The following is a 24,280-nucleotide window of genomic DNA, read 5'->3' as shown; positions in this document are numbered from 1 at the left end:
ATCCCTCTAAGAATCTCTTTCTTGAGTTTAAAAAAATATCGATCCGTCTCAATATGACACAAAATCAAGCTTTTGAGCCACTAATAAGACATCCTGTTGCGCAAATCTGTCTTGATCATGTTTATATTCATAACCGAGAAGGCTGTTTCGATTGATGTTGTTTTGGTAAAAGCAATGCTAACTCAACGAAGCCATAGACCAGTGCAGAAGCAATGTATTTCTCACTATCACCGTCTTCATGGGCTCATGGTCATGGCCGTGGCGCCCTGAAACCCATCGCCGGCAGCCTCTTCTGTCTGCTTCTCCTCCCTTCCTCTCTATCTCTATTCTCCACTACTTCCACCATAGAAGGCCAGGCACTCCGGCCTGTCTGCATATCGTCGCCATTAGCCAAGTTCAGAGAGAACCGTGATGAGTTCGCAACGTGACTGCACCTGGGCTATCTGGCAGTAGTTGGGCTTTGGCATTTGGCAAAGCCTAGTAGCCGCTGGCCCAATAACTCATCACGGTTCTCTCTGAATTTGCTTTCCTCCTCCTCGGCTCCCCTCTCCTCCCCTCTCCGATCTCCGCTCGCGACCGGCGTGCTCTCACCACCGCGCCCCGTTCCCCTCCTACGCCGCCTGCTCCTCCCTTCCCCACCACCGGCGCCGCACGCCCTCCTCGCCCGCACACTCCCCGCCGCTAACTATCCCAAGAAACCGGCGGAAGTGGGTGAAAGAGCGGGACCCAGCAGGAGGGAGCGGGCAAGATGATCGGCGTCGGGAAGGCGAAGCAGTACGCCAACGTCCTCGACAAGCCCCTCAGCCGCGGCAGGCAGGAGGTACGCGGCAGCCCCCGCTTCGAATTCCCTTCGGGTCTACACGCGCACGGCCACCCTGGATCCGTGCTCGTGATGTAGATCTACATTGGGCAAGCATTTCACCGCACCGGAAAAGTGATCCCTTCCAGTTCGTTGCACTCCCAGAGGATCATTTCTCTTAATCATTTTAGTTCAAGCAGTGGCCAGATGATTGGTCCACTGAATAATTTGATGCTTTTGGTAACAATCACTTGAATTTGTCTCAATTCATTTGTACTCCTTCTGTTCACTAATTGGTGTTGCCTTTTAAAGCAGAATGGACTGCAGAACACAAATTTGATCCCCCGATTTCTACTGTAGCTTCCTTGTAGACACATATTGAAATTACAGTATGATTGAAACATTTTGAGACAAATATGCTCTTAACATTTTTCATCTTGGATATCTACTTATTTCGTATTGATAGTTTAGTTGAAGAGTTTAACTAACAACTACACACATTTTAAAACAAACCTTGCTCGTGACTAGATGGAGCACATTCATATCAATTAGAAATTGGAAAAAAAAAAGTAGATCCCATTGCTTTCTGAAGTTCATCGAAGTGGACCTAAACTATTGTCATTGCTTATAAGCAAAAAATCAATGAAGGGAAATTATGTTTTCTTTTGCCTGTCAGTTGCAAACAGAGTTCATATGATGGGTAGGAAAATATCATCTCAATTGTCGATGGTTGTTTTCTAAAATAGAATCCTCACTATTTTAACCTTTATGGAACAGTATCATGAGTGCGCACTGCAGTAATGTGTTTGCTAGGTGAACAGAACTGCATTTTTATTGAATTTGAGATTTGTTATAGAATGTTAATTTCCAAGAGCTCAGTTTGTTTATTCATACAAAAGCATTTGATCATAGGGGGTCAGTTCTGTTTTGGAATTTAATAATACTTGGTTCATCTGTTCCAACATGTTCAAATAATCTCCACCCAGCCAGCTTGAAGTAAAGTTTAAAGAAGGATAATGAACTGAAGTCTTAAAAGGGTGGAGTTTATAGAAGTGAACCGAAGAACACTTAAAATTAGAGGGCTGGGAGTAAATTTCCCTTGTCTCTCCGAATCTAATACGATTAACAACTGCAAAACCATACCGCCAGCCTACCAGACAATCGCGTTGATGCAGACCATTTGTTATTATTAAATTTGCTGGTGGTGGCATGGGATTCTAGGCTCTCAAAGCCAGCCAGACACAATATGGCTTTTTGGTATGAGCCCTAGGCTTTCTGACTGGGCTCACCAGCCTTGTCGCTGGCCATTTGTATTGTGATCTCAGTGCCCAAATTCATGGTTGAGGACAGTAGGAATGGGAATTAAAATAAGGATAAGTATCACGTTAAAGGACCCTCAAAACTATCATATACATAGGGATAAAATGCAGGACCCCTCAAAAGTGCCATTTTAACCCAGTTCACCAAGTGTAAGTACCCAATACCCTCCTAATTTTGCACTGCATCCAGTGTCTAAGTGTGATCACCACAGTCCAACAGAATATTTTATTGCATAGAACATTTTTTGTCATTCTTCTTTCTACAATTGAGGTTTCTTATTGACATGTTTATTAGTGGCCAGTGAGTTGTTGCTTATCGACAAATTTTGCAATTTCAGTGGTCAAAAACTATGATGAGCTTTACTCATGGGCTTGGTGTCTCTAGGGTTTCTGTTTTGTAACTAAGTTGTTTTTTCTCGTGGCCTTTTTTGTTGCATTATATACTAAGTGATTTTCTATCATCTGTAGGTCAGTTTGAGTGCATTTGCATTCTTATTCTCAGAGTTGGTACAGTACAACCAAACACAAGTCGACAACATTGCGGAGCTGGAACGGAGGTAGTCTTTATTGCGTGTATATTGGTCTGATGAACTTGTACTGAGTTAATTGACTATTTGCTATCATGATGCTTTTTTTCAACATTGTCTTGATTGATATGTGGTTCAACTCTCTCAGTTACAACATGCTATTATGTTATACCGAGATGACATAAATTTATTCTATAAATTTTATCCATGGACCTATAAATTCATCTGAGCTCTATATTTTTCTTTTGCTTTCTTCTCAGACTGGAGGATGCTGGTTATGCTGTTGGTGCAAGGGTACTTGAACTTCTCTGTCACAGAGAGAAGGTTTGTTCCCAGTTTTTTTGGCTTGCATTATATATTTTAGCATTGTAAAAGGCTGAAATAAAACTTTCTCTTGGCAGATAACATTTTATAGTTTTATTTATTTTTGAAAATAATTTGTTTTTTTAAGCAGAATTTACTCTTGAAGCTCATATCTGATATATCACATATGGATATCCAAGCAGTGTACATTTAGTATAAGCCATAGTGCATTTTCATGAACAAATTGAATAATAACTGTAGTGTCACTGTATCAGCTCATCTTTTTAATTAACTATATAAGATGGAATGTTCATATGCTGTAATATCTATAACAACTTCAAGTGCTCTCTGGATTTAAATAATTAATCTGTGCTTTGTGTTTCTTTTCCTAGTTTTTCATTTTTGAGGTAGTGATGTTAGTAAAGATTATGAGTTATTATTTCAGGGGAATAGGCGAGAAACACGACTTCTGGGGATTTTATCATTCATTCACAGCACTGTATGGAAGGTCCTATTTGGAAAGGTAACATGTTACTGGTGACTATCTTTCTGATTCCTATTCTATCTCGTAATGGAGTGATTGACATCTTTTGTGGTCCTTGAGCTTTGCTATCAGCGAGGAATTGCTGTGAATGTTGCAGTGTTTTCTGGTTTATTCCTTAGTATAAATAGCTCAACTCAAAGATCATGGCGATAGTAGCCTCCTGAGACTTGGGCATGAGCAACAACCTGCTGCATGCCGCAAGCTGACCTTTGACTCTAACTGACAACTAGCTAGACTCTGACTGAAACTATTGACATTTATTTGCTGATTCCACCAGTTGATTTCTTATGTTACCAGGTGGCTGACTCACTTGAGAAGGGAACTGAACATGAGGATGAATACATGATTAGTGAAAAGGAGCTTCTTGTTAACCGGTTTGATGACCTATGAGGACTTCATAATATTTTCTTTTTTCTACAGTTCTAAAATGTGATGTTTTAAATTTCCCCCTGTTTTGGCAGGTTCATTTCGGTGCCAAAAGATATGGGAGCATTCAACTGCGGAGCCTTTGTTGCAGGAATTGTAAAGGTAGGATTTCCAATTCTCACGTCCAACCGTTGATCTTATCATTTGACCTGAGCTTATTTCAAATTATTCTGTAACTTTTTGTAGGGTGTATTAGATAATGCTGGCTTTCCTGCAGTAGTCACTGCACACTTTGTGCCAATTGAAGGCCAGCAAAGGCCAAGGACGACAATCTTGATCAAGTTTGCTGAGGAGGTAGAAGTTTGTATTGTTTGATGTTATTAGTTCAGTTGCACGTGAATGATGTGTGTGCTATTTTTTACTAGACTCAGAAATTAATAGAAAATTTTGCTGGATTGCTAAACTCATAAATATTGTTCATATTAGTGATAACTCTGTAACAAAGACCATGCATTATCAGGCATTATACTGATGGACAACTGATTATTGTCACTAACTGAAATTCACAACACAAAATCTGCTGTAGTAAACAGACATTATGTTTTTGTTTAAACACTTTTGCATCTAATTACATTCAATATAGGAGTCTAATGTGATATGTTTCTGCCAGACATATAAGACATCAATCTTAAACCTTTTCTATGCTGAGTCTAAATTATTCATTTATCTATAAGCCACTAAATTTTGCTCTGGCCCTTGCTAAAGAGATTTGGGTTTAGATAACAACATGATCTCTAACATTATTGAAGTCCTTCCATGCATATTTGTTGGTCAATTGTCCAGAAATTTGACCACATGCATTTTATAATGTCATCTATTTGTTGTGCTATATTACAATAAGTTCATGCAAATATATTCTTTTCAGGTTTTGCACCGAGAAGCAAGACTTGGCTGAGTTTTATGCTATGCATGTACACCAAACCTTTTTTTTTCTGGTCTATTTGTGAGGTGAATCGAGGCTGGGTAGTTTGGCAGTTTCTTGTACTCGATTTATGTAATAGTAGTTTGAGAATAAAAGTGGTGAAGATGATATTGCAGGGGCTTCATCAGTCTTGTTGGAATTCGAAATGTAAGGCATTGCTTTGTCTACCAAATCCGCTCCTGTATTAGATACTTTTCATTGACTTTCACCTTATATAAAAGGAATATTTCATCTTTGACCAGTCTTGTTTTTCTATTCTGGAACCTGGCAGATTTTTATGTTTTGAGCAAGTGTACCAAGTCACATACATGGGTCTATAGTTTTTTCTTTACCATTTGATCTGCTAAATACTTCTTACATATCCATTTAGGTGTGGTGTGCCAGAAGAACATAAATAGAAGTAATGGTGTATTACTTTATTTCTTTTCCCATGTCTTGTTGATTCTCGAAAAACTGTCCAGTTTTCACTGTTTAGTATCTTTTCATGAGCATTTGAAAATATCACGCTAATTTTTATTGATAAAACTGCAATTCAAACTTCATGTAAAGTCAGTTCCCTGTACTGTTCTGGAGTTTTCAAAAGTTTGCCTTCGGTTTAACAGCGCAACCAATACTGCAAAACTTTCATTACTTTATCTATCGGAACCTCAATTAGTGCGATACACATCCCAAGTGAATGATTGACCCCCAAAGGCCCAAACACATTGGATAAAGGCAAAATCTCAATCCAAGATCCACCACAATGTATGGTAAAAAACCAGTTGCTAAATGACTTTCGTTGACTTCCGTAAACTATCGGGTCCATGCCAAGGCGAGTATACTTATGCAATATTGAGCTTTTCACCGCATAGTAAAGACTCAATTACTCTTTTAGATTTATATGCATTCTAATTCAAGGTATGTTTGATTCCTCATGAAAGTCCAAATTTTTGGAAACCGCTCACTGGTCAGGAGCCACCAGAGGATCTTAATTGAAATCTGGTTATGACATACCACGACAATTATTCTGCTACTTCTTTCTAGTACAATTTGAAACAGGTGTTTGCCGCTATCCAATTGAAGGTCACAGATAAACCTGACCACGCATGCTTCTCCCGACCATGGATAAGAGGATGGGACGACATAGTGAAAGGCAAAGATGGGCTAAATTATTGAAATCAGTGAAGAGGTGCTTGAAACGGGGATGATATGCTTACTACTCAGGTGTTAGCAGCATTGTTAGGAGCCACGTACCGTGTTTCCCTACTTGATATCAGGGCAGATAAGAATTGCTGGGAAGAAAATCGAAATACACACAAAAATAGAGCAAGAAACATTTGAGGCAAATGCTTTATGTTTTGGAGGCTCTGAGATTAATCCTCTATTTCTTCCCAATGTTGTTCATCCTGACGATCATCCTGTCGATTGCCTCTTGGAACATGTCCTTGGTGATGAAGTTGTCGTCGCCCATGGTGGCAGGGGAGCGATGGGTTGGTGGCAGGGGAGCGATGGGTTTAGCGGCGCGCAGGGGAATTTGGGAAAGGTGGAGCGGCAATTGCTCGGTCAAGAACAGACATTTGCATGGTCATTTTGGAGCAAAATTGCGCCATTTAAGTTTGTAGCTTTAGAGAGACAATGGTCGAACTCCACTTTCATACTGAATGATTTGTATACTTGTGCCAAAAAAGTGTTGTAACGTAGATTGTATGGGACAGCAAATACAATGCCATCACCTTGGGGTGATTTTGTTTGAACTCGTGACTTCATTTTCAGATGGCATTTTTTTATGTGCCTCAGCCAAGCAGATTGTTTTTATCTTTACAGATTCTTTAGTGTCTCATAGACAAATCTGAATCGCCGAGCATGGCAATGTTATCCATGAAGATTGTCTAGGTTTTTTTTGGAAAGTAAGATGTTCTAGTTTTGCTTGCTGCTAAAATTGCAATCTGCATGATGCACTGTATATGCGATCATTGATTTTATCAAATTCGCCGTTTATACATTCTAACTCACAAGCATATATACTACAGTTTCAACCCATTGGACAAGCAAGAAGGTAACAACTCCATCACTGCGACCATTGTTATGTTTCACAACCGAGATTGAAGTCAGATGTTTGACCTTGGTGCACTGACATCGAGCAAGGTTCAACAAAGAGTTAAAATTAACTAAACTAGATTTAGAACGACAGTACAAAGACATCTACCAAGTCAAGATGCTACGAACAAGATGTACAGGAAATGTTTCCATCATGCTGCAGGATTCAGAGTACATATTTAACTAGTCTATGACCAACGTCTTCCCCCAATACGCCTAGCAAGTTGAATGTCCTTTTGCACTGCAGCATCACAGAAAAAGTTTTTTTAAAAAAATGTCATGAGAAGGAAAGCAGACTTAAAAGGATGTACACTTTATTTATCCCATCTTATGTAGCTCAATCGAAAAATAGTTCCTTCTGTTTAAGAGAAGGTTTCGTTGAAGTCAAAATGTAACACCCAGCATCCAAAATTTGTTTATGGCTCAAGTGACCTTTCCGATGTGTCCACGGACACATAACATCTCTTACATTTTCATCCTTGCCTCACGTAAAATGGTTATCCCAAAAGTGCTACGTTAATATAAGCTAGGTCGATGTCCACACCACTGCTAACAGCCTAGGATGTTATTACACTCAAACCACCACTACTAACACCCTCAGTGACTCACTGCTCGGTGCACAGCTGTGCCATGGGCCTATCCACATGCCCGCATGCACATGCATCAAGGGTGCCCGTCTCTAATACTAATTGGTACATCCTAGCCAGTTAATCGTTAGTTAACATTAGTGTGGTTGGCCCATGTGTGATGGTTTAGTACTAGTAAGGACAACTTATAACTCCAAACATAACACATCAGGGTTAATCCTTTTTACACAAAGCAAAGCGACTTATTTAATCTACAAAGTTTTAAAGAGGATTAAAACCAGCATGTTTTTCGTTTCAGTTCTGCCTGATTTGAAACCACATTTCCTATTATTTAGGTATTTAGTAAACACTTCAATTGTACGGCATCTCAATCTGAACTAAACCCTAATTAGCAGATTCTGGTCCACTATCAAAGACAACCGTTAATGACTAGTTAGTTGAAATCTTCATTGAGAATCAAGTATCAAATAACATGTACATCAGATGTCACAGCAAATCTAAGTAGAATTGTTAAATAAAATCACGTGATGGAGATTCTTTTATGAATTATAAAGACATTCCAATTCAGCGCAATGAATGGAAAAGGGATATCTGTTTAGCTTACTGATGGTAACACGCTTTCCATGGATGGCCAACAAAAGTGCCACTTCGAACAGCTCAATTAAGTGGAACTCTGCTGCCTGCAAACAGGGAGGAAACAATATCAGAAACAAAAAAAAGTTTGCAAAATTGCAGTGGTTAAAAAGTAAAAGAAATATAGTCAAGTTTATGTTCCTTTTGCCCATTATGCGGAAGATGGCATTTCTAAAAATAGATGGCCAAAGGAAATTTATACTATCATAATAATCATGCATAAACACACGACAAATCAGAATGGCTGCAGTCCGTTTGTGCTTTAGTCATTTAATAAATAGTCACTCTACTTTCCAATTCGTAAGCCATCATCGGAAGATATTCTATTTTGTTGACCGAAGGATAGTTTCTCTTCTGCAGTTACTGGTAACCCTGATCATTTCCACTTCCTCATTTGTCTACTGCAGACTGCATTCTAATTTGAAATGGATCTTAAATGGTGTAGTAAAGAGACACATGATCTTGTTGCAACTTGCAAGACACTGCATCTATCCTATACCAAACAAGATAGACATAAGAAGCATGCCAATTCAGACAACTTGGAATCTAAAATGAACATGTCACAGCCCTTTCTAATATCATATTATCTTAGTATTTGGCCAACAAGAAAAGCCTCCAGGTTTTGCTCTCAAGACCTAAAAATTACCACGTCAACTAGAGAAAAAAGAAAGAAAAAACTACCCAGCATTGCCATTACGAAAAAATTAACCTGCAATACTCCTATATGCATTCATAAATTACTCACCAGTGCCATTAGGAAAAATTAACCCAAAACGCCCCTATACTGATTATAAACTACCAACCATTACCATTACAAAATAACCTGAAAGCTCACTATATAGCTATACCTATTTATAATTACCCATTACTGCCATAACAAAAGAAAAACCAATCCAAAAGACTGATATGCATCTTTCTCCATTATTCTACTGTTATTAATAAAGAAGTCAAGTGCCGCAAAAAAAAAAGGTAACAAAATAAAAATAATCTGTGAATTCGTTGCACATTGTATCCATATTAGGGATCAAGGTTACAATTGAAATAATCTTTTGATGTACAATGTAATAAGAAAATAGAAACATAACTAGGTGTAAACATAAATAAAAGAAGATAAGACTTGATACAAGAGGGCGATTGATCTATTCTAAATTTCTAATCATGGGAAAAGGCAAGCGTCCCCTTAAAAAGAATAACATAATATAGTATCCCTCCTTTCCGTAGATAGTTTGGTTGGCTGACACTATTTGTACACTATGCAGTAGTACAAGGGAATGAATTTGTTGTACCGGTTGGGAGAACGTTGACAGTTGACATGAAGTGAAGTAGTGTGTATCAGAAGATGACCTCGGACCACATAGCTAATGGTAGATAGCCGAGGAGGATGCAATACTACTATGCTACGCCTTCGAGAGGAAAAAAGGAGGATGCACCAAAAAAAGAGAAAGCTCAGCATACAATTTAGTAAATGCATAAGTTTCTTGCACATCGCATGCATTTTTAAGATCAAAGGTGCAATCCACATGATCATTTAATGTAATATATAATAAAAAACATAGCTAGGTGCAAAAATAAAGAAAAATGTTAAAAGACTAGGATCTTTTCACATCATGGGAAAAAACTATACTCGAATAAAAATAAATAAAAAAGACAATTAGACAAAGTATAAAACTGATTATAAAAGTCACAATGATACAAACAGTACATGCGCACTTGGATTTCTTAAAACTAGCCGTGCAATTGCACAGATCACCACAGTAATTGCTCATAAATCTAGCAATATGAAATTCTGAACTAGTACCATACCAATTAAGTAAAAAAAGAACATAATGGTGAGAAATTTATGTAGACAAGGTAAAGCAGTTTCCAAATGCTGAATATCACATTGAATTTCTGATCAAGCCATTGAACAAAATATGCTTGATAAGCTTCAGAATTTCAATCATTCACATTTTAGTCATCAATCGGTCAATCACCAATAGCAAGCAGGTTAGATCAGATAAGATGCAATCTACAATGAGACATTTCATTCCATTTTATATATTCACTCATAAATATGTACCATACCAAGTTACCAACAAGGAAGACAGGATTTCAAGATGACAATTCATGTTTTGAAGATTTGATACTTTAGGGGCCTCCAATTAATGCACATTAATTTTTTAAATTAAATGATACACGAGACATGCTTCAGCATTAACCTCTTGCATTGCAAGGAGGGCTTCAGGAGTCCAGCGTGTCACTTCCTTTGAATAGTCATTCGTGATCTCCCTCACCTGCAAAGTCATCAGCAACCACTGCCTCATTAAGACAGTGTGGATTCCAGATGTTCTGTTATGGTCTATGGAGAGGACAAATCAAAGATGCACCCACCAGACGAGCAAAGGGAGCAAATGGGATAAGAAGGTTGGTAGATTTCTGGAATTTCCTGATCTCCCGCAGAGCCACCGTCCCTGGTCGCCACCGATGCGGCTTCTTAATACGCCCCGCCACCCCTGTTTCTCCAATACCACATCCTAAAGTGAATAACCAATCGAGTAAACAAGAAACAAGAAGAATGAACGGTACTCCCGATGGCAAACTAGTGCGGGAGCCATCATCTTGCAACAACCGAAACCTACTACCACAAAAGTAAGGAGAAACCACCAACCCATCCCCAAATCACCAAAGAACAAGCATAACTAGAGTTCTCCAGCGACATTGCTAAGCCTTTGCCACTGATAATATGCCCCTTGCGTGCTCAGGGCAATTTCTGCAAAGGAAGGCCGTTGAAAAACAGTACAAATAACCCAAGAACCCCCCCCCCCCCCCCCCCCAAAATCCTGGAACACGCGCTGAAAAAACCCCAAAAATCCGACTGATAACCAAGAGACCTCACCAGCGGCAGCCGCTCCATCCCGGGCCGGCGCGCCCCTCCCCTGCATTCCATCAAAAAGGTTACAAGCAGGTCCCAGCAACCCAAAGCAATCCTAAAATAAACAACCACCGCAACGCCCCCTCCGCCCGCCCGCCCGTACCGGGGTTCCCGAGGTGCCCGCGCCGCCTGCACAGAAGGATCAGATGAGAATGCGGTTCAGCATTAGGGGATGGAAGGAAAGCAGCAGTGGCGAGTCCTCTCGCCGGAGGATAGAGTGGGTGCGGTGGACGGGGGTCGCTACCTGTCTGCGCCGCCCTCTGGCGAGGGGAGCGCTCGAACTGCAGCTTCTTCTTGGGCGGGCGGCCCGCCGTCCTCACGGCGGGGTGCTTGGTGCGAGCCATCGCGGCGGAGACCGGCGGGCGGGCGACGGCGGGTTGAATTCGAAGCGGAAAAAAAAAGTGCAATTATTAAAAAAAACTGTGGGAGGGTCGCGGGTACAGATGTCCAGACGGCGGCCTGGCCCGGCCTGGCACGGGCCCGGCTAGGACCGGCCAACTTCATGCCGGGCCAGGCCCGACACTACGCCTCCACCGTGCTGTGCCCGCCCACGGGCTGCACCAACAGCCCAGGCATGGACCCACGGGCCCATTTCGTGCCGGACCAGCTCATGAAGCACGATGAGTTCGTCGGGCCCATGCTGCCTGGGTGGGAAGGAAGAGAGAGAGGAGAGAGTCACACGCTCATCACAAATCCGCACTAGTGCCGCTGGCCCGTCGCAGATCCGCGTGGGGAGGAAGTAGGGGAGGGGCGGCGTCCTGCTTGTCACGAGGAGGAAGAAGGCAAGGGGAGCAATGGTGGTGGAAGGAAGGGACGAGCGGCAGATGGTGGGGGGAGAGGGGCGAGTGGCGGCGCCGAGCATTGAGATGAGGAAGTAGGGGAGGAGAGCGGTGGCCTGCTCGTCACGGGGAGGAAGAAGGCGAGGCGAGCGGCGGGTGGCAGAGGTGAGTGGTGAGCCTGCGGTGTAGCGGTGCCCTACGGTCGGCCATCTGCGTATGCGGGGAGAGAAAGGGAGAGAGAGAGGCGGGCAACGGAGGGGAGGTGGCGGCGTGGGGTCTTAGGGAGACTGGGAGGTGGTGGTGCCTAAGTCAAAGAGTTAGGGTTTCTAAATTTATATATGGGCGGGCCGGATGTTGTTTCACGGGTCGTGCCGTGCTGCCCGGCGTGCGGGGTGGCGGCCCACGCCCAGCACACGAGCTAGTGGGCCGGACCAGCTTGGACACGGAGGCCACCGTGCCGGGCCCGGCCAGGCTAGAAAAAGGGCTCCTGGATGGGCTGCCGGGCCGTGAGCCATCTGGATATCTGTAGTCCTGCGCGGGTAATTATCACGAAGTTGAAATCTGTGACAAACCACTCATAATTCGTGGTTCTAAGAAATGCCATCGATGATCAAAGAGATACATCCGAAGCTACTCAAAAGGTGTATGTGCTTTACAATATTACATGACATTACTTTCTCTTTATTTTATAATGGAATATCCATAGTCGCTACGATGAAATACTAATATATTGTTTTTCAAAGATCACAGTATTCCGTAGGTACAACTAAAAACGTGAAAACTAAAGTGGGTTGAAAATCTAAAAAATGCATGTTTTTTTTGTAAAAACTGATGAGATATGAAAAAAACTCTATTCATTTTTGGAAGTGGCCGATTGTTTATCAGCCAAAACACTATGGGTGCGTTTGGTTGGGAGACAATGCGGGACGGGACTATCCCATCCCTGTTTTTTAGATGGGATCGTCCCATCTCGTGTTTGGTTGAATGGGATGGATCCGTCCCAATTTTTTATTTGGTTGGAGAGATGGAGAGTAAGGGATGGATGGTGATTTTAACACCGTTAACAGTGGACCCTGTACATTTTCGTCGGCCCCATCAGTCATCCACCTTTTCCCTTTATTAATTTTTCTTCCAACCTTATGTCTTCAACCGGCATAACTTTTGGCCGTCATTGTTGAGCTCGAGGCCTCGCTCTGCTCGCCGAGCTCGGTCAGCCGGGCTGCCCCGCCGGGACGGCTTCGTCGGTGGCAGCCCTGGCTGCCCCACCCCTAGGAAGGGCTTTGTCGGAGGCGGAGCCTTGGCCGCGCCGCCCCCCCGGGACGGCTCCGCCCGCGGGAGCCCCGCCCCCCCCCCCCCCCCCCGGCGGCAGCCCCTGACCGCGCCGACTCCGCCCCCGAGATGGCTCCGGCCGCGCCGCCTCCGCCTACCGGGATAGCTCCGCCTGTGGCGGTCCTAGCCGCGCTGCTGCTGGGATGCTCCACCTGACAGGGAAAAATGGCGTTGACAGGAGACGAAGTGGGATGCCCCCGTCCGCTCGTTTTGGAGGGAGGGGGGTGTCCTGCATTCGGAGGGAATATCCCCTTGTGGGGATGGACTCATCCCTCGTGTCTCCGAACCAAACGTGAGATGAAGTGGGATCGTCCCGTTCCGTCCCACTTCATCCCACCAACTGAACGCACCCTATGTTTCTTTGATTCTTTTTCTCGTCCACGTCTCAAACCACACGACCACACCCCTGAACCGCGCTCCCTCTGTAAATATAGGTTATATTTAAGTAACTGGAAAATTATGCTCCACACGTCTCAAACTCATGACTTCGTGCTATATGTCACTGTAAGCGCTCCCTCGGTCCTAAATTATAGGTTGTTTTTACTTTTCTATATATATAGATATTATTATGTATATAAATACAGGTTATATTTAAGTACGTAATAAAGTTTATAAATTTAATAAAGTTAAAACGATCTATATTTGGGACGGAGGAGGTAGGTTATAATTGTTCTTTCTGATACACGGCTGGTAACTTTAGGGTCTTGTTTAGTTCCCCTTTTTCCAACTTTGGCATTATGGAAAAAGAAGATTCCCCATCACATCAAACTTGCGGTACATATCGGGCATATACCCCAGGTCCACGAGTAGGCCTTGGACAGCCCACCAAGGGACGTACTCGGACAAGATCAGGACAAGGATGGGAGTATCCTACTCGGACTAGTCAAGTATATTTACGGAAAACTACTCGGATCATTACCGAGTAGAACTTTGTAATAGTACCCGACTAGGACTCAGACTTATAATCCTGCCCTCCCGTGTATATAAGGGCGGGCAGGGACCCCCCTCAAAGACACAGATATACACATCTCAACATACCTCAATACAAACCAACACACAGGACGTAGGGTATTACGCGATCTAGCGGCCCGAACCTGTCTAAATCGTGTTCCTTGCGTCACCATTGATTCCTTGATTCTCGACGACCCTTACCGCATAAAAGACCACCTAGGGTACCCTCTAGGCGGGTTGCCGGTCTAAAACACCGACAGTACATGCATGGAGTACTAAATGTAGACGAAATCAAAAACTAATTGCACACTTTTGTTGTACTTTACGAGACGAATCTTTTGAGTCTAATTAGTCAATGTTTGGACAATAATTCACAAATACAAACGAAATACTACCGTTGTGTATTTATGGTAAAATGCAAACTTTGCCACTCCCAATTTGGGATGTCTAGGTTCGGTTACTTCAAATTCTGCACTCGCTGTTTTTTAATTTTTAGGATATGTACTCACCTTCATTACTTGTGTAAGCCCCTGCAACTGCCGTTGCAGCAATGGTTCAGTTCTGCCGCTCCTGCGTTCCAGCACGCATGCAGTTCGTTCCGGACTGCAGAGCAACTCCAAAAGTATAAAAAAATTATTCCCTGAAATTATACATTAGGTTCTACTAATTTTTTTCCCCAAAAATCATATCATCACACGACAGATCCTCAATAATAAACTCTTCTATACTTCAAAACTAACCCATTAGCACGTGTGGATCCCTCAATTGGGCCGCCACCCCCTTCCCCATCCGATCATTTCTCGTCGCACACCGAGCGTCGTCGCCAGTCGCCCTCCCCGTGCCTCTTTTTTTTTTCCGCCCCTCCTACTAGCCAAATCCGCCGCTGCGATGTGCAATTGCAATTGGAGATAGGTAAAATGGATTAGTTACAAGCCGACGAATCCATTCCATGCAACTGGTGCTGAATTCGTCATCAGATGATGATTGCACGTGCGGGTAGAGGAGCGCCACCGCCGATCGCCCTTCCCCGTGCCATTTTCCCCTCCTACCAGCCAAATCCACCGTTGCGTTGTGCAATTGCAATTGGAGATAGCTAAAATGGATTCGTTACGAGCTGACGAATCCATTCCAGGCAACTGGTTCTGAATTTGTCGTCGGATGATGATTGCACGTGCGGGTAAAGAAGCACCACGGGAGGGGGATCGGGGAAGATCGCGGCGATGGACATATGCGGGGTGATGGGGAAGGATTTGGGACGCTTGATATTTGCGGGGAATTTAGGGGAGTTGTTAGAGCCTATTTTTTTCCCCTCCTAATTGAGGTATTGATGCTAATAAAAGGAAGCTCTTGGAGTTGCTCAAGTACCCGGTAACATGTACGGGTCATGATTAATCGATAGCCTGAACCAATATCTGTATGTGTAAACAATGGACACCAGGGGAGATAAAAAAAAACCAGAGTATAGTTTCAGAATGTAACCTGCAAACAAAATGGTTTCTTTCTTCAATCTATAGGCTCGCTGAAGCAGCAAATGGTTGAACAAAAGCCAGGACAAGTTGGTAAAACCACAGCCCTCGCAAACTCAACGTAGTTACAGAGACAATCTCCAGATATTCAGCACTTTCAGTTTCAAGCATCAATAGCCGTTCCTTCAAAAAAAAAAAAAAACTACAGCCAGAATGACAATCTATCCCAAGAGGCACCCTCTACCGGCCTCCTACAGTTGCCACATAATCCACAGATATGACAAGTTCTCAGCATTGTGTTGTCTGCATGTTAACAGATCATCCGAGTAACATTCATCAGAATAGAAACATATCAGAGGCGCATGGACCAAAAACCGATACTTCAGTCTGAATATCTTGAATGCTACCTGAAACAAATTATTCCATGCAAACATTCATTGACACCATAACTCCTAGGAACCAGTTCATCTGAACATGTCAAATAATCACTTGAATTACAAACGAGTCATAAAATCTACTGAATCTTAGCCAATGTCAGGCTGCTCCAAAAGCCACCTAGCAAATCAGATTGACGATAAGCTGCTCCCTGGATTAAGATACATCTACATTACACTCCAAGATGCTAAGACCAACCACACATATTTCATGTCCTACATCAGGCAGTAGGGTCCACAAAACATATGATTAGTCTATCACCATTCACCAAAACCTTCCCCCGATACGCCTTGCAAGCTGTATGTCCCTTTGCACTGCAACAGCAAGGTAAACACTTTTTATTGTTGTGATTTTTACCATAACAAAAGGAAAACATAACGACTTCCAAGTGCAGCAATAATTGGATCAAAAACACGTCTTTCACTTCAGAAAACATTTGACATTCATACAACTTAGGCCAGAATAAATACAAAAACTGAACCTAGATCGTTGGTATTTCAGAATTTTTAGCCAACGTTTGTTGATATTTTTACTGTTTAGCAAACTCCATTCCACTCTATTTGCTTAGATCTTTGTTGAGAATCACACTGCATGACTGTAATGGCCTTTTAAAAATTGAGAATTGCACTTTGCACAAACTAACTAAACATTGTTAATTTGTTATGTCTACTCATTAGCAATTTTGCTGCTTCAAACAACATCATCAGATCCAAATGATATTTTATCATATCAAATATCAGCACAATCATCAAAGAATCATGTAACTGATATTTTAACATATATATTTCCATTTGCTGAAAAGAATGCAAAGAAAAGATGTCCATTCAGTGACAACTTACTGATAGTAACACGTTTGGCGTGGATGGCACAAAGATTTGATACTTCGAACAGTTCGATCAGGTGGAATTCTGCTGCCTGTAGGCAGGAAGAAAAACAATCCGAAAAGTCAAAAGATGCACATGCCAAAGTCTCACAATCTAAAACTCTTAATTAACCAGAGCAATTAGGCAAAAGGAATTTAACGGTAAAAAATTATCACCCAGAAAGGTCACAATCTGAAACTGTTAATAGTAGTATTAAGATACCAATTAAGAGAAAAGGACTTCATGACAACAAATTATCTATGGAAAATCTAAGCCATTAGGTATAGCCGTATAGGTATAAGTATAACTGACCTCTTGCATCGCAAGGAGCGCTTGCGGGGTCCAGCGCGTTACCTTGCCCTTTGAGTAGAAGTCAGTGATCTCCCTCACCTGCAAAATTATCAGAAGCAATAGCTTCCATCAGACAGTCTGCAGTTCAAACCCATTTTTATGGGGAGAACAAGCCAAAGGTACACGCTGCAGTGCAGCTGCACCCACCAGACGGGCGAATGGCGCAAAGGGGATAAGCAGCTCAGTGGATTTCTGGTACTTCCTGATCTCTCGCAGTGCTACTGTCCCTGGCCTCCAGCGGTGGGGCTTCTTCACCCTCTGCTGCTGCCGCCCCGGCGTACCTGCTTCCCCGAGAAAACATCCTAAAGTGAATAACACATAATACAACAGCAAGCAAGATAGCAACCCCAAAATCGAGACATCCATATGGCGAGCTGTCACATTAACCCTCATCTTGGTACAAAAGAAGATACCTCTTGCATAAAAAAAATGGATGAAAATCTGCCAACCCAACTCCATAGTGACAACACTGGGAGAAGCATAAAAACGGCTTCTTGTGCAACAGTTCCATGGCAATGGCAGCAACCAAATGATGGGTTAAGCAGCAGCCAAACTAAAGGGTACAGCTAAATGGTGCACCGTGCGCGCTCACCCTTTTGGCAATCTCAGAGGAACGCCTCCAAACTCCCCACTCACCAATCCCCAAAAAAGATCAGAAACCGATAACAAAAGCACTGAAATCTGCCAATTGCGCGCCGAGATGCCCGCACTCAACAAAGACAGACAGAGCCTCACCTCCAGCCGCTGCTCCGTCCCCGGTCCCCGCAGCCCTCCCCTGCATTCCATCAAACAGGTTGCAAGCAAGTAAGTCCGCCATAAACTAGCCCCTCAAAAAAAAAGGCAAAAGGAAGGCTAGAAGCGATCCCCGGCTCCCCGCACGCACGCACTCACCGGAGTCCCCGAGGTGCTCGCCCCACCTGCAAAATAAGGAAACAAGGACGCGCTTAGCACCACGAGCAGAGTCGGAGAGCAGCGGCAGCATCTGCTCGCGAGACAGGGGAGGGGCGCGGGCTTACCTGTCGGCGTCGCCCTCCGGTGCGGGGAGCGCGCGAACTGGAGCTTCTTCTTGGGCTGCTCCTTCGATTTCTTCACGGCCGCGTGCTTGGTGCGAGCCATCGCTGCGGCTGCGGCGGCGGTGGCGGCTTCGCGCTGTCTCTCCCGGCCGGCAGCGGGGGCGGTTTGATTCAAACTCTCGGGAGGACGACGAAATGGTTGAGGGCTGCGGCGGTTTTCTAGGTAGGACCCTGAGATTATATGTATTCACTATTATTTCATCGCTCGGTGGCCCGTGCGCGGGTTGCTACTTGCTACCGGAGTAACGGTACCTGGGCGTGCCGAACGTTGGGGTGTGGGCCCGCACAGCAGTGGGTGATGCATGGGAGTACGTTTTGCCGGTTGACCCTCTAGTTTTGCATTTATTCTCTTATTTGGCGTGTGAATGGAAGTGACAGGGAACGACAGGAGGAGCGGTTCCTGCCTTGGAATACAGATGGCTAGATGGGCCAGGTCTCAGCACGGGGGTAATAGTGCTCGGGCCAGTCCAGCCCTATACACGGGTTAGTGCTTGGGCCGCAACCTCGGCACGCCGGGCCAGTTCGGGCACAACATGATTTTTGGGCCGGCCCGAAGTGACCCAACAGCCTACTTAGCGACCTCACAAGTCCCATATATATATATAGGCCTCCGCTATTCGGTACCGGGTACAGAATAGCTTATTCTGTACCCGAGTCCCTCCGCGCACCCGCCCCCGCGCGCTCGACGCGAAATGGGCGTCCCCGCACGAGTCCGGATTTTTTCCTCCGCGCGCTGGTGTCCCCGCACGAGTCCACCGCCTCGGCGCTGCCGCCACCGTCCAGATACTCGTCGAGGCCGGGATCAGGCCGTGCAGGCTCCGCGACATGCGCTGCATCATGCACGTGCTCACCGTCTCGGGCACGGTTATCGTCCAGCACCCGTATCTCTTCATCAGTGGAAGAGTCTGACATCATTGTGGCAAGCTTCAGTTTTGGACTGCACAGTATCTCCACCTCAACGAAAACCGTATGTCCTGGACGTTTGTCATCGGATTATTCTTTTTATCATCGATATAGTTGATTGAATGGATAATTAGTTTTGTGTCAGCTCATTAATGTATATTTTCAAACTTGCGCCATTATCATTTGTGAATTTTCTGACTCGTCCTTGTGCATGCTGCAAGCTTTTGCCTCTGCTTAATTTCATCAAGTTGAAATGTTGAATTCCAGTGGAGTGGTTTGATTTTCAGGTTTGCGTCACCTCTTGCCTACCACTTATACAACATCAATTTGTTGCTTCTTGCTCCCAAGCGCTGTTGGGAATATTGTGCAAGGGCTTTGAGCAAACGTGGCCTGTGTTTGCCTGATGCGATGAGATCACAATGCATGTACTCTCTTTCATCATTTCATATAAGAGAAAAGAATCCCTTCTGATGGCAGCAGTTGTTCTTCAGCTCTGCATCTGCATCCTTTTAACACTGTTTCTCATGAGCTACGCTTGATCCATAACCACAGCTCTAAGGGCGGTTTGCATGTTACTTGATTTATCACTAGTGTAATGCCCGAGCTAACACTATGGTGACATATCTAATAATACAAATCAAACAATCAAAATGAGATTTTTGTTCATGATCACATACAACACCCGCTGACGCTACACGACATTTGGTAATGCAAAGCAAACCATAAAAAGGCGAACGTAGTAGAAAACATTATCAATGCAGTAGTATCTATTAGGTGCAAAAGTTCTATAAGACTATGGCAATTAAAATAAATATACGTCATGTGCCATTCAACAAGACATGAAACTAAACGATGCCACTGTCAATAAGTTGGGCAAAGTGAGGTGACCATCGCCACATTGGTAGTACAAGAAGAAAAAAATTGGAGCCAAGGCCATAACCCCCACCCGATGATCTTGCTTTGCTTTCTCAATACAGTCCCAACCAACATTTCAGAACAAAAAATGTTATGACATAAGAAGATGTAGCTGAGGGCATGCTTCAATGCTTGAAAGGCTCAACGATCAACCAACATTTCACCACACCATTTCCAAGTGCAGAACCTTCTCTATTAGCAGTTCTTGTTCCTCCTTGAACCGCATGACCTGCTGCGACATAAGTATAAATATGGCACCAAGAGAAAGCATCAAATTTGTTTGATATTCCAACAAAATAAGTTTATGGGAATGATACAACATAGTTGATACCTGAGCATTGCAGTTTCTTGGACTTGCACCAGTGGTGGACTGGATCTCACACCTCATGGTTGGGGGAATCACATTGACAGAATGCATGTGCTCCAATGCATGAACCTGCAAACATAAACATGGTCTTAGCCTACACCTACCACTACACACCCTGAGCTATATGCCATCACATATGCTAATCATGGCCTCTGATGGGGTTCTGAGCAGTGGGCAGCTCATTCTTTGAAGAACACTGCATGAAGTGATTCCACTTGAAATAATTGCTCAAACATAACTAAATTGACTATAACATTGTTTAACTAAATTCTTGCAATCAACTATAAGTACATTGTTTAACCATATTCTTGCAATCTGAAACTATTTAGCTGACTGAGTGACTCATTGCAGTGTTACCTGGTGACCAATTAGTTCATACAATCAATTTCAATCTTCTGGTATTTACATATATCCTCAGTCAACTTGACCCCTCCCTCATTAGAACCTTACAGTATTGATGAGAGGCATTAGCATAAATAAGATTGTGTGTTTGTCAGCATTTCCTATCTGCACTTCATTGCTAGTTAGAGAATATGGAGTCCAAAACTCCAAAGAAAAAATAAAGCATATCTCCTAGTAGTTCATAAACATGATTATTAGTCTTTTTTCGACAATGAAGACAAACCAAACCAAACAACAAATTAAAAAATGGCAATATTTCAGTATTTGGCTCCTGCCAACATTTCAGATGACAATATGAGCTCTAATCTTAATTAGCCTAAATTAGAAAATCTAACCATATCACAAAAGCATATCTACATATCCAGATGGGTAAATTTAACAGAAGGAATCATTGATGACTTCATGTCTTAACTTAACTCGAGCTATTATCATAGTGCCATGTCATTAGACCCTCATACCAAGTTGATAATGAATTTGTATCACAGTTCTATCGCACTCAAACAGCATTTAGTCCACGTCTCAAGACAATCTCACCATTCTGATGGAAGGCTTGAATAACAGCATCTAGCACAGGCAACATAAGCATGCCGGTTATCTCTCCCTCTATGAAGATGCATGATTTTCTCAGAGAGATTAAGATATGCTTGAAACTACCACAACCTAGTTCTAATGAATCTGTGCAGCATCATATAGAAGTACACGGGAAAAACTTCTCTAGTTTTTAAAAATGTGAATGATCACGCCGCCGGCGACCTCCTCGATGCCCTGCGTGAGCTGGTTCATGGCGCGCACCTGCATCTGGAGCGCCGCAATGTAGTCGTCGGACACCTCGGCCAGCAGCGTAGGGAGCGACGACAGCCTCCGGCACCCGAGCACCAGCCTTCCCAGCACCCGGGTCTTGCTCGCCAGCAGCGACGTCCCCGGCCTGCTGCTGCTGCTAGTGGTTCCTGCGGGGGTGGGGAGGGTGGAGGGGAGGGGAGGCTCGCGCGCTGGTGGAGCGGGGCGAGGATGGCGCGGCTCCAGCGCGACCGGCCGCCTGAACGCACCACGAGGCGCAGCGCATCGAGGAGCTTGGAGGAGTAGGCGCCGTCACCTGCGGAGGGCGGAGAGGCCCCAAGGGCCATCCGCGGCGCCATCGCCTGCGCCAGCGGGCTTAGGTATCGTGAGTGCCGTCGCCGCCAGTGGGAGGAACGGAGTCAAATAATGGAAGAATACCTCCATAGATCCAAACCAAATACATTCGATCTGCAGCATGTCTATCGATTAATCTCTCGCAGAATAATTAAGGAAATAGCGCCGGCGGCTAAGGATGTGGAGTGGCGCCGGGGGCTACGGATAACGCACGATGGCGGCGGCGACCGGCGGCGGCGGCGCCAGCTGTGGACTGGCGGCGGCGGCGGGAGCTGTCGACTGGCGGGAGCAGCTGGTGACCGGGGGCGGCGGTGGGAGCAGGCGACCGGCGGAAGTAGCTGGCGACCGATGGAAGTAAATGGTGACCAGGGGTGGCGGCGGAAGGAGCTGGCGACCAGCATATAGTGTGTGTGTATGTATGTATATATATATATATATATATATCACCTCCCCCAACATCCAGTAGCCGCCGCCCTTTCCTCCCCTCTTGCCTCCGCCGCCGCCCCTCCCTCCCCTGCTAATAGTCGAGCTGGCGGTCGGTTACCGCGCTCATGCACTCCGGGCGCCACTCCTGCAAAGGGTGCGGCCGGGACCTGTGCTGCCGAGGGCCGCCGCGGGAGCGCGGCCTGCAGGTGTGCCTGCCATCGCCGCAGGGGTGTAACCTGGAGGTGCACCCACCACCGCCGCCTCTGGGGCCGCCGCCTGGCGACGCGCCCACCGCTGCCGCCGTGGCGCGGCCGTGAACGGTGCAAGTCCTCGCCGCCGGGGCCACAGAGCCGCGCGCTCGTCGCCAGATAACCATTTTCCATGGATTTTATGTCATGTATTTTTTTATGTGTGTATTTGGTGATTACTATGAATCTGTGAAGAATTTCTTGATTTTTGCATGATTTTCTCTTCAATTTGCTTTTGCTTGTAGGCTTGGCCCTGCACTAGCACGATAGTACCTGTCGTGCCATCGGGTCGGCCCAGCACCACAAAAGGACCATAGTGCCGAGCTTGGACCGGCAGTTCAGCACACAGACCCAGCACCACAAAAGGATCATAGTGCCGAGCTTGGACCGGCAGTTCAGCACACAGTGCTGGCTCGGCCCGGCACAATTAAGCCATTGGGCCTAATAATGGCCAGTGCGTCGAATGCAAGTTACCGATTGGAGTATTTTTCTTTTTAACGGAACAATTCCATTTTAGGATAAGCAAGCAAGTACGCCCTTTATGATGCACGCAATTTTGAGCATGGTAGAGACGTTGGTAGTTTTTTTTTTCCTTTTTGAAAGGAACGTTGGGAAGTTCAAGATGTCGCCCGAATGGTGTAGCCCGGGGCCTGATAGCAGCCCAACATTTCACTTTCACAATATCAATTTTCAAATGGAGATCCATCCAAAACTTGGACTATGTCATTATATCATTATGCTCTACGAACGTAGTACATGCATAATACTCCCTCCCAATTATAGATCGTTTTAGTTTTTTTAATTGATAGTCTTTGTTATGTTCTTAGTCTAGATGCATAATAATATTTAGGAAGAAGTCCATTTTTAACCATCCAATTATTGCTTCAGCTTGGTTTCAACCACGAAACTCCAAAATCAGGGATCTTTGACCATCCAACTATTAAAATCATAAATTTAGCCATCACGTTGTTAGGGTCCATATGTCAGCACATCTTCTCTCTTCTCTCTCCCATCTCCACCTTGCTGATGTCATCCCTTTCTTTTCTTCCTTCCTCTTCCTCTCTCTCCCCCTTGACCCACCGACGAGCTCTTCTCCTTGGTGGGTGCGTGGCCGCGTTCATGCTCCCCGCCGACGAGCTCTCCTCTGAGCGCATGGAGCCCAAGATCCGCAGCACGGAGGTGGCCTTCTGCGGCAACAGCGTCCCGCCCCCAAGTGCAGTCGTTGCGCCACTCATGCTGCTACCCACGAGCGGCGGTGTGCCCCCTCGCGAGCAGCTGTGTGAAAACGGGTAGGGCCCTAGCGGGCGGCGGAACGGCTTTGGCTGCAGTGTGGAACGGTGTTTGGTTGCCGCCCGCCCTCCTCCCCCGCGGGGGCTGCCACTGCTGTCGTCCCTATGCCGGACCCCGCCGTCGTCCACCCTCGTGCGAGGCTTCCGCTGTCCTCCCCTGTGTCGAGCCACCACCGGCGACTCCACTCGCGTCGGGCTGCGACCGCCGTCCTCCCCATGGGGCCACCACTACCGCCTCGACGGTGAGCCTGAGGGTGGTGCTGCTGCTAGCGCCGGAGCCGAAGAAAGAAGTTAGAGAAGAAAGA

At 44.9% G+C, this 24,280-nt stretch overlaps 3 protein-coding genes across 4 annotated transcripts; 1 reads left to right on the top strand and 2 right to left on the bottom strand.

Annotated features, from left to right (window-relative positions):
• The first annotated feature begins 510 nt into the window (after nt 1-510).
• LOC117848261 (uncharacterized) lies at nt 511-5,081 on the top strand. The gene is made up of 8 exons (XM_034729598.2): nt 511-820; nt 2,587-2,675; nt 2,906-2,969; nt 3,394-3,471; nt 3,790-3,866; nt 3,954-4,020; nt 4,105-4,212; nt 4,784-5,081. Exons 1-8 carry the CDS (start codon nt 749-751, stop codon nt 4,811-4,813), a joined length of 585 nt encoding a protein of 194 aa, XP_034585489.1. The 5' UTR covers nt 511-748; the 3' UTR covers nt 4,814-5,081.
• Nucleotides 5,082-6,859: 1,778 nt separating this feature from the next.
• On the bottom strand, nt 6,860-12,139 carry LOC117848262 (histone H3-like centromeric protein CENH3). Its single transcript, XM_034729599.2, has 7 exons — nt 11,292-12,139; nt 11,151-11,176; nt 11,012-11,051; nt 10,507-10,628; nt 10,335-10,409; nt 8,108-8,183; nt 6,860-7,157 (listed from the first exon to the last, which is right to left on the bottom strand). The coding sequence occupies exons 1-7, from the start codon at nt 11,389-11,391 to the stop codon at nt 7,105-7,107; spliced, it is 492 nt and encodes a 163-aa protein (XP_034585490.1). The 5' UTR covers nt 11,392-12,139; the 3' UTR covers nt 6,860-7,104.
• A 3,798-nt stretch (nt 12,140-15,937) lies between these two features.
• LOC117848260 (histone H3-like centromeric protein CENH3) lies at nt 15,938-18,461 on the bottom strand. Of its 2 annotated transcripts, none has more exons than XM_034729597.2 (7): nt 18,238-18,461; nt 18,113-18,138; nt 17,957-17,996; nt 17,369-17,505; nt 17,183-17,260; nt 16,847-16,922; nt 15,938-16,321 (listed from the first exon to the last, which is right to left on the bottom strand). In XM_034729597.2, exons 1-7 carry the CDS (start codon nt 18,335-18,337, stop codon nt 16,272-16,274), a joined length of 507 nt encoding a protein of 168 aa, XP_034585488.1. In that variant the 5' UTR covers nt 18,338-18,461; the 3' UTR covers nt 15,938-16,271. The 2 variants fall into 2 exon arrangements, with proteins under 2 accessions (XP_034585488.1, XP_034585487.1); XM_034729596.2 differs by having other exon boundaries at nt 17,369-17,502; nt 18,238-18,460.
• Nucleotides 18,462-24,280: the final 5,819 nt, after the last annotated feature.

Source organism: Setaria viridis, chromosome 3 (genome assembly GCF_005286985.2).
Source record: "Setaria viridis chromosome 3, Setaria_viridis_v4.0, whole genome shotgun sequence".
NCBI classification, from domain to species: domain Eukaryota; kingdom Viridiplantae; phylum Streptophyta; class Magnoliopsida; order Poales; family Poaceae; genus Setaria; species Setaria viridis.
Note: the sequence above shows the minus strand (reverse complement) of the source record. Positions and strands in the feature narration are given on the sequence as shown.